We start from the raw sequence: 14,312 nt of genomic DNA on the forward strand, positions 1-14,312 counted from the left end.
CACTATACTCATGCAGATATATGCAGTGCTTTCCTGCTCCTGGTCTGTGTACTGTGACCTGCCTTGAAGAGAGGAATAAAACATACCCTTCAGGGGTCAATAAAGTATCACATAGTCATTGAGTCACTTGTACCACTGCATCCTGTTCCTGGGAACAAAACAGACCCAGGAAATGACAAATTGTTCATAGTGACACTTCAAATGTGGTACTTCCCTTCCTTTGAGCTCAGCTCTCTTGTCAGGATACACATGTTTTACAACCATGACATCGCTGGCATTTGAAGGGCGGGATGATAGTGAGTGCTGAGGTCAGATCAGCATCCACTTTGGCTGATCCAATGACCTGCAGCATCCTGCACTGCGGGGGAGTTTGCTTCAGTTTGTGTGTGCACCGTGCAGACAGTGTTAGGCTGAAAACATAATGCTGATTCAGTCTGAAACCTATTAGCAATTACAATGTTTGCTGTGAAGCTAATTCTGGCTTGCTCCAAGGTCATGCCCAGTGTTGAAGTTAAGGGATCTCTTTTATCTGGTTACGCAAGACATATGCTCCACACTGTTGTAATTTTACATGTTTTATTTTAGTGGGGAGTTTCCTGAGCAGTATGCCACATGATGTATTTAACATTTTACAGCTGTGGGGTTAGTATTCCAACCATGTATGTGGATGCGTTGTTACTCCTTCGGTCATTCAGACAATCAAATAAGCAAGCCTAACTGTCTTTCCCCACTAACATTAAATGTCCTTTACAAGTCTTAGCTGATAATGAAAAGCAACTGAGTACAGATAGCTGATAAGATAGCTGGTGCATGCATGTGCTGCCCTCGGATCAGCGTCAGTGCGATGCTTGGTTCTGCTGGGCTTCCTGTCCTTCTGCCCTTGACTGACCCAAGCTTGACCTGTGTTTGGGCCCTGGGCCTCCTCTTGGCTACTGTATGGGCTTCTGTGTGTGTTGTGTGAGTGTGTATATATGCGTGTGTGTGTGTGTGTGTGTGTGCATGTGTGGCTAACACAGGGTGGTAGGGTGTAATTTGAGCCCCAGGCTAGGACAGGACTGCTGCACAGTCCATCCAGGCAGAAAAAGCAAGACATAGGAGCCTCAGGGTGGCAGAGGGAGATGGAGAGAGAGACGAGAGAGAGAGAGAGAGATGGTGGGATGGCTGAAAGAAGTGGGAAGGTTCGAGAGAGAGAGAGAGGGAGTAATGGACAAAGCATTGCAAGGCTCTTTTTAACTCAGTCTCCGTGGAAGAGAGATGTCAGTCTGTGTCAGTTCGCTCCACTAACCAGCCTGTAGCAGGAGAAACAGATCTCTCCCTCTCTCTCTCTCTCACACGTTCTTGCCTTCTCTCCCTCTCACTCCCTCCCACACTATCTCGAGCTACTTTCTTCTCTCATATCTTTTGGTGATAGCTTTTCTGCCTCAGTTGAGAGAAGCAGAAACACTCCACAGCTCTGGGGAAAACAGCAAGACTAAGTAAAAGACCAAGCAGTGAACCAGTCATCTCTAAAAGGCAGGCAATGTATAGTGCAGGTCCTCTCCTGATCACACTACGGGTGAATGAGGACGGGCTGCTCCGAATGCTGTAGTCGGAAGGCCCCCGAAGGCAGGGCACGCTGCTGGCTCTTGCTGCAGTGTTTCCCCCCTCAGTGTTGTGAGGAGGGCAGCGCACAGCTCTTCAAACATAGAAGGGATCAAATCTTCAAATCCCCTGGAAATGTCATCCACGTTTGAGGAAATGTCAGTAGAGCTGAGAACACACGCAAACACACATCGACCGGAGCGTACGCACACATCGACGGGGACTCGCGCCCGACGCCGCGGCTAGAGAAGCAACGTGATATAAGGCAGTCGTGTCCTGTGGGTGAAATCAGCTTCATCGCCTTCATTTTTGCAAATCTTAAGGAAGACTCATTGTATGCTGTGTGAGGTAGTCATTCCCAATAATGCTGAAGTGTAGCATTTTCCCGTCAAATGATGCAACACAATAGTAATTTAACTACAATTGGAATTGGCACCAGATCAAGAAACTGAGGAAAACTTTGATAACTTATTGCTTAAAAGTCTTTGAAAAGTCTGTGCTCAGTTTTAGTTAATTCTCCAGCTGGTTGTAAAGGAGTATCTCATAATTTCTCTGGGAAACAATGATTTAGTTTCTGGTCTCCCTCCATCCCTTGTTCCCATAAAATAGATTGAACACTATGTGATAATTAATTTGATATCAAAAGTCCTCGTATGTAGATCCTTAGTTGCCTCAGGTGATCTCATCTGCAGCCACTGACATCATCCCCTGTTCATATTGATCTCTCCTCACTCCCGCTGACTAACTTATCGACATCCTCAAGTGTATATCCTGTCTAGACTGTCAGCAGCGTTTATGGATGGCCCTGCCCCTGGCGACACACACACACACACACGCATGCCCACCATCCCTGCTTATTGATGTATCCTTTTGCTTGGCCCCGTCCTCCTCCTTAATGAATCTGGTAGGTGTTGAACTGCAGATGTTGTTCAGGGCTCAAGTATCGACTGGCGTGGCTGTGATGAAAGAGCTTGTCCCTGCAGAGACCTCGGTTAGGTCACAGTGTGTGTGTGTGTGTGTGTGTGAGAGGGAGAAAGAGAGTAATTGTCGAAAGGTGCATGTGTTTTTGAGTGATGCGCACATGTGTCGCCCCAACACTCCCCGTGTGTCGCTACTCGGAAGTGATACCGAGGCCAGAACATTGTGTGTGCTTATGTGCAAGAGGGTGTCGATGCTTTTTCAAGAGGTTGACAGGTGATATGTGGGTTGAGACAGGCAAATGACTAGAGATGCCGTGACCGTCTTGGCTGACAAGTCTCGTTTTCTGAGGCTATCATACAGGCATGTACATTTTCGCTGTGAAAGCCTGCAGACCCTCTCGACTGTTTATTTTGCGGCCTCCTATCAAGATCTGCACTCGGCTACTAATGATCCTTTGAGGGCATTTGATCTTCCGCGCCGCTGTGTGATTTCTGGTGGCGGGCTCTCGCCATGTCCTGCGACATCATCCATTACCAACTTCCTCATTACAGATTATAGGAGATAATGCTGAACTGAGGAATTAACCTCAATTAGTGGTACCTCTGTAGATCTTTCTCATTTCACCTCCTGACTCCTGCTCCGCATCTTAAATGTCCCTCTTCTATTCCTGCTCTATTCAGAGGACATATATCAACATGAGTGCATGTAAAATCAGGCACAGCTCTTGGTATAGTTTTATGTTATGCAATGACATATAAAAAAAAAATCTTTCTTTTAGCAATGCTTGCTGCATCGGTGGGTTGTCTGATCAAGATTTAACTATACCAGACACATTACTACAAAACTGTACTGTGACCCCTTGATAAAGAATCCTACTCTGACCAATGAAAACCAAGCTCTTTGCCTTGTTAACATATCTATATGGTGTTTTTACATCTGGGAACACTATGACTGAGCATTTCTGCCTTGAAACTGCAATAACCGTCTCAAAAGCACAGATTCAGACAATCAAGTCATTCACAAGCAACAGTCCTATTTGATAATGTTGTGGGTTTCCGTGTCATTATTCTACTTTAGAATCTGTTTCTGGTTTGGACATCCATCCATCCATTGTCTATACACCGCTTAATCCTCATTAGGGTCGCGGGGGGCTGGAGCCTATCCCAGCTGACTTGGGGCGAAGGCAAGGGACACCCTGGACGGGTCGCCAGTCTATCGCAGGGCTACACTTAGAGACAGACAACCAAGCACACTCACATTCACACCTACGGACAATTTAGAATCACCAATTAACCTCAACATGTTTTTGGACTGTGTGGGAGGAAGCCGGAGAACCCGGAGAGAACCCACGCTGCACGGGGAGAACATGCAAACTCCACGCAGAAAGATTCCGGTGCCCCCACCGGGACACGAACCGGCAACCTTCTTGCTGCGAGGCAACAGTGCTAACAGCTGCGCCACCCTACAGCCCTGGTTTGGACATGTATGACTGAATTATTCTAATATTCCAATTTGCATATTGGTAAGAGTAGTTGTCGGTGAGCTGGTGTGCTTAAGCTGCACAGAGTATTGGAGGGGAAAGAGGTGGGGACTTTGTAGATCAACCCATTCTCGAGGAAGAAAACTTGCATTTGAGCCATTTAAGGCACAGAGGGATTAATAATGTTGGGGAAACTTTCAAACATGCGATTCCTGATACATGGAAATTAGTTCATAGCGTCTAAATCAATGACTGAGAGGGACTTGCCGATGTTTTTGCCAATTGCCAGTTAATGGTGAGGCCGCTCTTTAGTAGACATTTGTTATTTTGGTAAATTTTTAGCAAAATCTGCCTGGACTTCCATCATCATGTTTGTCCAACGCCTTGGCAATGACCGAAGACCTGCAAAACTAATGTCATCACCACAATCCTTTTGTAGGTATGTGTGAACAAACCTGTGAGGAGCATAAACGTAGCAGTGACCGTTGTCTAAATGACAGAATGCCGTCCTTTTACCAGGTAAACGAAGCCAGCAATGTCAGGTATCCCGTGTTTGAAAAGGGCTTTAATCACTAACTACAGGTATTAAATGGTTGTGCCAGATACAACACTCTGTTGTGCAAACATGACATTTCACAAATAATTATACCCCTTCCCGGTTATTTAGATCGAAATGAGTCATTCGAGAGCGACTGTGGCATAAGCTAAATGTGCACCTTCAAATCTTCCAGCTTGTTCTTTAAGGGCAGTATTGTTGTTAGTTTTTACTCCCCGCCATCTGTTTTTAGTTCGAGGAGAGAGGCAGCAATATCTGAGTAATTAAATTCTATAAGCTGATGTCTCGGATTTGACGGAGTTTGACAGTTTAGACACTGTATTCCTATCCTTCACTGCTTAACATCCACTTAGGGGAAGTTATAAAGAAGCCTCTCACCTGGCACTGGAAAAAAAAAGAAAGAGGAAGAAAGACAGTTAAGCGGCTGAAAGAGAGAGCGAGGTGCCGAAAAGGTTAGGAAATCGTTAGGTATGTTTGTTGTGTATGTTTTCTGGAGTAGAGGTAATCCCCAGGCTCAGACATGACTATTTGCCTGCAAGTTTGTTGTTCCACACACCTGACGTGTAGGGGATGTAGACAGAGGAGGCACACCCAACGCGTCTGATGAGCAGGATAAGATAAGCAGTTAAACTCAATAAAGCAAAGAAGCGAGCATGCCCAGTGACATTCCACACAGACAAAACACAATCGCACGAGAATCCCAATACTTCAGTGGCATAGACATTAGTGCGTAGGAGAGCCGGATCGTTAGCTCGAACAAAGGGCGAGTTTATTGTTAAGTGAGGTCTGTTTAAATGGGTTTTAACTGCTGGCGTGGCAGAGGAAGCTGTCTGGGCTTGAAGAGAGGGCAGGTGGGCAGGTCTGAGAGAAAGAGAGACGGTTGAAAAAAAAAATCCCAACCAGAAAGTCCCTCTGACCAGTAGGTGAATTTACATATGGACCAACAGCCAAAACATGTGGCGGTTTCTGTGTCATAGCCACTGTGGTGGTTTTGCCCCGCTCGGTCTGCAACGAAGCAGCGACACACTGTGATGCTCATAAACACCTGCATGTGTGTGTGAGTGAGTGTAACTAAACAGACACGCATATGTACACACACACACACACACACTCAGAAAAAAAAAGCACTAACTACTTCCCCCCTGGCTCCTCATGAGAAGTCATTAGGAATGTGTCTGTGTGTTTTATTTTTAGCAGTGTGTGTTTAGGAGGGGTAGTGGAGTCTCGTCAGTCTTCAGGGCCCTCCTCTGCTCTGTCGCTCTGTGTCTCTGTCTCCAGCTGAGAGCTATGTATATTTCATAAGCCCAGGGTGCCTTTTTGTCTTAAGATGCGCTGCACCTCCCCTGCCTGTCTCTCTGCTGCTCGTCAATGGAGGGAGCCATCACAGCCTTTTTTTTTTTTTTTTTATAGTCTCCCCCACTCCTCTCTCTTACTCTCTCTCCTCGTTGACAGCCACCCTCTGCTTCTCCCTCTGCTTTTCATGGTCAGCTTGTCTCTCTCCTGAAGTCTCATCCCTCTTTCCTCTTTTCAGCTGTGGAAGGGAGCAGCGTAGAGCACATCCAAACAGACTTGGTCTGTCAGGAAAAGTCTTTCTCCCTCTCTGTCTCTCTCTGTCTTTGATTCTGTCTCTCTGTCTGTTTTGCAGCTCTGTCAGTTCAGGGAAGGGACACTTCTTCACCCAGAGCCGCATCCCCTTTAGTTGTTGTCTTTTTATAGCCGAAATCTGAGTGCTTGTGACAGCAGCTAAAAATGGTTGCGCCAGTGACAAAATAGATCTGCAGTTAATTGCTATATTTGCAACATCAGTCTGTTTCCATCGCTGAGAGTTGATCATTGTGCCAATATCGCTGTTCTGGCCCCTATAAACAGCACCTCTTAGTATGGATTTAGCAGAATCTTGAGTTGTTCACGGTTAATCTATTGGATGTATTTTATTTCTGGATACCCAATTAACCTGGTGCATTTATATCTTTCAGGCTGTGATTGAGGGTGCAGCTGGAACCAGTAAGGAGGCCGACTCGGGTTCGGGGCCCTCACAACCTGCAGGCGACCACACGCCTTCTCGCCCAGTGACTCTGGAGTCAGAGAGAGCTGACCGGCCACTTTCCAGTGAGTATTGCGCTCCTTGTTGTCACTGTTTACACTTTTTTTCCTGCCTTTTCTTTTACGTTTATACAACTTGACTGTATGTTCTATAGCATTACAGCATGAGATCCTCTGAGATCAGTACAGACCATTGCAATTAAGCTTCCTTTTGCTATTCTCTAACCACCAGCAGCATTATCTGACTTAATTACCATGTTCAACATTGCATTTCCTTATGTTGTCGCTGTGTGTGGCCACAGCTCTGTGAGAGAGCGAGACTTTCCCTCAGAATGTTAATATTCTGGTTTAGCTTGCTTTAGTCAACTAGAATGAACCACATCCTTAGAATATGTCTGTCTTCACTTAGCGGGCATCTTATCTCAGCATCCTTTTTCCTGTGCGAGGTGTCCTCCTGACCCTGCTGTGTGGCAACACTGGAAATAGTGAGACCCCTGGAGTGAATGAGATGAGGTCCGAGGCAGCACTAACACTCAAACGGAAAAGTGACAAAAATGGCTTTTGATTTCTTCTTTCAGGCCTGTGCTGTCATGTCTTCTGACACCTCGGCCTCTTGTAACTCCTCGACCACTCTCCCATGTCTCTGTGTACTCCTATCAGTACCTCCTCCAGCAAACTAGCATGAACTCTTAGTTTTCTGTCTCGCTGGATCACAACAACCACCTTCTGCTGGGTGAGACTGACGGAGATAATGACGGTTAGCTTTTAATTATCAATAATGCAAACCCAATCTGCAATTAAACAAACTACACACAAAGACTCACAGATGCACATCCTTGCACACCATATCTTTGTTGTCTGGAGACTCTTGTATTAAATCTGAAGTTTCCGCTTTGGGATGCACTGATTAAATGAGTTTTTAAATAAACCAGAGAGTAGCAGATTATAGATCTGTTTTGCATTAATTCACATCTGGTTCATTCTTTTTTAGCAGTCGTGTTGAACTTTTTCAGAAGTGTGACCTCCTCTTTGGGGATGGCGACTCTGGATGCGGGGGTCAAGAGGATGCATTGACAAAGTGATGCAGGGAAATGAGGTGGAAGATGTCATGATGAAGCAGGCACAGACACTAAAAATTGCGACTGTGTCTGTGTGTGTCCCGAGGGACGCCGTCACTACAGTGGGTTTTGGAGCTCAGTGTGGAAAGTGCTGGCTGTCTCCTCATATCAGTGTAGCTGGACCGCTTTTTCTCCAGGAATCTATTCCCTCTACTGTCTCTCCTTCTGTCTTTTTTTTATGCTAATGTTTACACTTATAAACACCCCCAGTTTTGTAAATTTCTTATCTCGCCACCCTCCTTCTTTTCCACTTCGTCTCTCTCTCTTTTCACTGCTCCGTCTCTTTTGCTCACCGCTCTTTCCTGCTCAGGCCTCTTTTTCTCTTTTCTCTAAGGCTATTTCTGTTTAGCCATGAGGGCCCCCCTGTCGTTTACAGAAACGCATCTGAAGCTCTCTTTCCTACTGAACCCACACACACACACACACACACACACACCGCAGAAGCTCTCGGTTAAACAGTCATGACGAAGAGGGCCACCGCACATTCACAGCCACACACACATGTAACATTGAACGAACCTCCCAGCGGTCTAGTGTGGCTTGAGAACAGGGTTTTCATGAGTTATTTAAGTGCTCTCCATCATGCGTGTTGCGCTGCAGCTCACACTGACATGACACGGCCCATTTCCTCCGCTCAGGCTAGAAACGTGACACAAGACACGCTTGCGGTGTTCACACAGAGTCGAGCAGAGAGGTACACAATCTGTCATGATCTTAGGACGGTTTAAATCATTAAATGTGTCCCTACGTAGCAGCCATCATGAGGCTATAGAGATAGGATGATGACTTGGGACACTTGTTTTCTGGCTCTCCGCTGCAGTCTGTTCTCTGCTGGGTCACATCAGATCAGAATTGTTGCAAAAAAAACGAAGCAATTCTCATTTAAAAGTGTCCCAACGTGGGCCCCCTATCAGACAGGAAACACGCTCGAAGGAGGGAGGATGTGACATCTGGACTGACCACAATGTGCTGCAGGCCCGAGTACCCACAAACACATTCTCTGAACATTTTACATTAGCAGTCGCTCAGGCTCAAAACAGTCGCACAGTCAATACATCACTATTAGTGGTGAAGGACAAAGGTAAACCCCCCTGCTACACTGACTGCACAGATATCTAATGGAGGGAGTGACACATAGGATTAATATGAAAGCGAGACTATATGGTAAGGACTGCTCTGCTTTGTCTCAGCTTTTGCACCATTTGAGTCTCACTTTTTGTTTGATTTTACCCTTTACTGTTCTTGTCATATTAAGCAAATGCATTTATATCTTTTGATGTTTTTTTTGTGTACGTATGTGTGTCTTGGCATGCAAGCTACACTCGCTGATGATGTGATTGTCATGAAATAAGCTGTGAGTGTGTTTTGATTGCAACGGCACAGCTGGACTTGGCAGACTTGGCAGTCTTGCGCACTTGGCTGCTGGCCAGTTCAATACAATTACAATTACCCACTGTGGGAGCATGGAGCACCACAGAAGATGGGGTGTGGGTGCTGGTTGGGGCACAGAGGGGAGGTAATTCACAGTTTCTGGCAACCGGCATTTGCTTGGGAGGAGTGTCGGTGTCTGAGCTGTTGCCTTGGCCGCCGTGGCTAACATTTCACAGTAAGAGTCTTGGAGAACACAGCGGGGTTGATGGGCAAACAGTCGTGCAACAGGAGCTCATGTACTGCGCATGCACGTGAGACGAGGAGCGGTCGGCTTGTGAAAGGGCGATTACGGCCGCCTTTTCTCCCGACTCCTGTCCGGAGAACAGAGCAGCAGGTGGATGAGAGCAGCGGAGAGGTTGTGGGAGCGATGCGCTGACAGATGGGGAGGGAAGAGGGCGATGAGCCGAGGATGCGGTGACACCGACTGCAGAGGCGACGGGGAAAAGTGTTTGGAGAGAAAGTTTGTAGGATGACAGAGGAAGCATAGGGAGGAATGCCACTGCTTGCTCCCCCGCCTCTGCTCCCTCTCTTTTCTTCTTTTCTTTTGTCCCCCTCAGTAGGGATGGGAGGGTGGGATAACTTCAAATGACAGTGACAAGCTTGCCACCGCTTCTATGAGGCACAGCAGATGGAAGTGTGTTTTTGTGTGTGTGTGTGTATGTGTGATTAAAATGCCACTGGAGACCAGGGTATACCGAGTCTCTTGGCAGCGCCACACTTGGCAGAGCGCCACCTCACTGCCCTCTTTTTCCAGCCCAGCAGAGTGGGCACTGAGGTGTGTGCGTGTGTGTATTAAGTGAGGGGAGGCAGTCTCAACAAACAAATATTAATTCACAGTGTTCCCATTGTCGGTTCCATTATATCTTTTCTTCAGGGGGGCGAGCAAGCTGGATGGCCTGCGTGGCTGTTTTTTCATTCATCTATTCGAGTAATTCAGTAATGTAATGATCACAGGATTTTTGAGAAACAGAGCTCTGTTCTGCAGTGTGGCGCCAGTCCTGGCGGGCATGGGGGAATTAGTCAGGAGACAGTGGGTTTGGCACCGTGCCACGGTTATTAGCCACTCACAGGGTGGGCACGGGCTTATGCCCCGACTCAATCACTCACTGTGTTTGCATTTGTGTGTTTAATGTGTTTGTGTGTGTGTGCGTCTAGCGTTTGAGTCAGGATTCTCCTCTGGTCACACTGACCTTATTGTGCAGTCACTCCTGGTTGATTTGTACCCTTTCCAACACATTCCTCTCTCTGAAAGGCTGAGAAACGGGCTGTTAACCCCCTCTTCCCCCTTCACTCTCCATCTCTTTCTCTCCCTCTCCCTCTCTTACTTTCTCTTGTCTTACCTCCGGATGGGTTTGATTTAGTGACTGTGGTTTTCCATCCAGAGCCTGGGAGCCAGAGAGAGTAGACTTAGGGAGAGACCTATAGATTCACAGCCAGCGGAGCACGTCATTACTTGGCCATAGCTCATCAGCAGATACATCAGCAGGCTGGAGCGCTAATAGATGCAAGCTGTCGCCGTTCAGGAAGTAATAAACCTTTCTTCATTTCATGCCCTTAATTATTTCCTTCTCACAGATTGCATGAATTGCACTAAATGATGACAGCAAAAAAGTATCTGGCTGGATCATACGGTATATGCAGGGCTTCGATTCTCATCCGTCACGCAACGCCATCGGGGAGGCAGCTGATTTCTGAAGTTCCACGTTTACAGTGACCCCAAACACCCAGTCGGAGTCACTAAATATCCCAAAACATAAAGAATTTTAGCGACAAGAGGGAGTCCTGTAACAAGGATGAGGCCACACCTGATCTTAACATCATCACGTTAGTTAGAGATTACATGAAGAGACAGAAGCAACCCTAAAGAACTGTGGCAAGTTCTCCCAGATGTTTACCTGCAAAGTACCTTGAAAAAGTAAACCTGGAAGAATTGGCACTGCTTTAAAGGCAGATGGTCATTATACCAAATCTTCCCTTTTTTCTATTCGGTGCAAAACCTCCTCATTGCATTGTGTTTGAAACATCTTTTAAAAACGTTTTTAATGCCTAAAACTTTTGCACAGCAGCGTATATAAAATTCAAGTTGAATTCCTCTTTTGGACTTATTTAGGCTGCTTCTCAATGTGAGGTCAGTGTGGAGCAGTGAGGTCAGATTACAGACCTGTAGTAGCTCTGAGAAAGATGACCACTTAGTGAGAAACCTCCAGGCTCTGACCTCCGACCTCCCATTCACCAGGAAACAGGTGTTCAAGCAGGATTAAGTCTCGACTGTCTGCACACTCAGAGCTGGCTGCAAGCTGCGTTGTGTATGTTTTGGTATCTCCCTCTTTCTATGCACGGCAGATGGAGAGATACGGGGAAATCTGACAATGTAATACAAGAACAACACAACAAACTAGAGCCTCAAATGAACCGGAGTTGAAATCGGTCCACATTTGGAAATGAGTGAAAAGTGAAGATGCTTTATGGAGATGATAATGTATGGATAAAAACCACAGTTTAATAACTGAGCAATATTGGATTCCTTCTGTTTTCCGTTGTGGTCATGGCACATTTTTTCCTCCCTCCATCTCTCTTTATATCTTCCTTCCTCTCCATTCCTTTCTGCAGCCCCATGACTTCAATCATCCCTTCCTCCCATCCAGCCTCCCTGTCTCCACCCTCTCTCCTTCCCTTTTTTTTTTTTTTTCCTCCCTCCTGCTCTTCGATCCCTCTCTCCTTCCTTCTCCCTTTAAACTGTCCTCCACTGTCAGGCGACTTGGCTGAGACTAAGTGCTTTTTGCTGTCGCTCTGCAGGTGGGACTGTAATAAAGCTTGTCAGTGGGAGGCATGGGTCGCACTGTCACATGCTCTTTGCCTCCCCTCTGTTACTCCCTCCTCCATCTCCTTCCACCTCCCCACCAACCCCCACCGCCACTCTCTCTCTTCCAAGATCCTTTTTTTTCTTCTTCTTTTTTTATTTTCCTCTCTCATTTGTCTGCCTTTTCTTCCCCATTTTGTCTTGCTCTTACCCGAAACTGTGCTCCTTGACTTGTCTCTCATGTCTCCCATCTCTGGTTTCCTTGCCAACGGCACTTTCAGGATCATGATGAAGAAGAGCAGCAACAGGAGACACCCCTCTCAACATAACAACCACACACACACACACACATATGCACACACACACGCAGGCACAAGACACACAAGCAATCCATGTAAATGACTCCAGGTGAGGTTGTATTGTTTGCCCAGCTGCTCCTCCTAACCACCCTCTCCTGTTCCATAGTAAACCAGCAGGCTACATGGAAATCAGCTTCCTCTACACAAAACAGTTCTCTGTTCTTCCTCGTCTTTTTATGTTGTTTTTTGCATGCACTTTTACGTTTGTGTATACGTGCGCTTATTATACCCTCAAAGGCTGTTGAAAGGTTATAGCTTGTATAGTATTTGCATGCATGTGTTTTTTTTTTTTAGACTAATTTAAACTCCATATTCCTGATCCGGTGAGCACATGAGTGGGAGTGCTGGTGGGAAAGTGTAGCTTCTATAATAGAAATTGCTTCTGTACAGTTTTTTCTTCTTCTAACCACAGGATGGCAATACTGAGCACCTCCCTTAAAGGAATCCTCCTTTTCCACCTCCATCCAGCCACTGTTCATTCACACACACATACATAGACACACACACACACACTGCTCTCTTTAGTCTATGTTAGCCCAGGCTTGTGTAAGGTGACAGAGTGCAGTGAATAATTTAGTCCTGGCCATGTTAATGGCTGACAGCGAACATGGCCTCTCTTCTCTGCTGTTGGCCCATTACTTGTACATTCTGTTTCACTCTCACTCCTCTCTCTCTTGTCCTCTTTTTTTTATTTTTTTTTAATCCTGCATTTTCCATTCATGGTGTTTCTAGATTTGACTTTCTTCTAATCGCGTTCCTGTTATTGTATTACAGAAAACTGGTCTTATAATTATCTCCAAGACAAATTAAAAATGGATTACGATAAATATTTAAGGGATTATGTGACTTTATTATTATTTCAGTACTATTTTCTGATGGTTTAACATTTTTCAAAATAATACATTAGGGAGCAGTCGTCGTCCCCTCTTTGTTGTCCTCAAAGTTTTCCTTTTGACCATGTTGATGCAAATTTTAAAGTTAAAAAAACATATATCGACCTCTGCTGTCCAATAACTTCTTTGAAAGTTGTTCAGGAGTCCACATTTGTTCATCCACTAAATAGCATAAAGAATTTCTGAATACTTTTTTTTTTTTTTTTACCTCTGTGTCTTTCTTATTACCTCTTTATTTTACTCACAGTCAACCAAAGAAATGTATAGATATTTTTGTTATGCATGATGAAGAATGAGGAGTTTGCCTTGTGCCTAGGCAAGCCTGAGTGCATCAAATGTTCATTTACATTCACTCTTATCTGCACATGTCTGAATATATATATATATATGAAATCATCATGGTAATCAGTCGCATGGTTCTTCATAATGTTTTTAACACTATTAATTAAGCACTCAGAAGATTAATTTTTGAAATATTGCTTTAAATCTCAGAGCACTTTTTAATATTACGCTTTTATCTCTCTTCTCATCTTCATTTACTTACATTTCCCTCTTCTCATGTAATTTACTTCCTCTCTGGTCCCCCATTTTCTGTTTTCCACCTCATCTTCTCCTTTCCCACCCTTCTGTTCTCATTTTCTACATAAACTCTTTAGCAGATCCATGCACAGGAAACATATGTGTGTGTTTGCGTGTGGAGGCAAGCGCTATTAATGCTGTGATTGCCCCACTGGGCTTCAGTTCTCTGTGTGTGTGTGACGTGGGTGAAGAATAATATGACCCCACCGCTAATGCAATCACATACACTAAACAAATCATAGCTGCCTCCCTCTCCATCTCTCTCCCTCCCTCTTTATTTCTCTGGACCTCATTTCAACCGTAGGGATGTTCCATGCCGTGTACGTGGTGTGCAGCCTGTGCAGCCGATGTGTGTTTTCCTGGACTCTGCCTCGCTCCATTTTTCTTTCTGATACAATCAGTCTGAGTGTGTTTGGGGGGCAGTGGGAGCCAAAGAGCCTGGCCTGGCGGGCTGCAGCAGCAATGAGGCCTGGCCAGGCTCAGGCAGACTCGAGGGGGATTGGTAGTGACGTGTCCGGGGTGAGACACCCCATAGTTGGGACTCCCCACCA

At 45.6% G+C, this 14,312-nt stretch overlaps 1 protein-coding gene across 1 annotated transcript in view; it reads left to right on the top strand.

Annotated features, from left to right (window-relative positions):
* Positions 1 to 14,312, top strand: part of gse1b (Gse1 coiled-coil protein b) — a 168,249-nt gene that overhangs the window by 45,669 nt on the left and 108,268 nt on the right. The window contains exon 2 of the mRNA XM_008294759.1: positions 6,515 to 6,647. Within this exon, the coding sequence (XP_008292981.1) occupies positions 6,515 to 6,647 (133 nt within the window). The remainder of the gene's footprint in view (positions 1 to 6,514; positions 6,648 to 14,312) is intronic.

This window comes from Stegastes partitus, unplaced genomic scaffold (genome assembly GCF_000690725.1).
Source record: "Stegastes partitus isolate 25-593 unplaced genomic scaffold, Stegastes_partitus-1.0.2 Scaffold992, whole genome shotgun sequence".
In the NCBI taxonomy this organism is placed as follows: Eukaryota; Metazoa; Chordata; class Actinopteri; family Pomacentridae; genus Stegastes; species Stegastes partitus.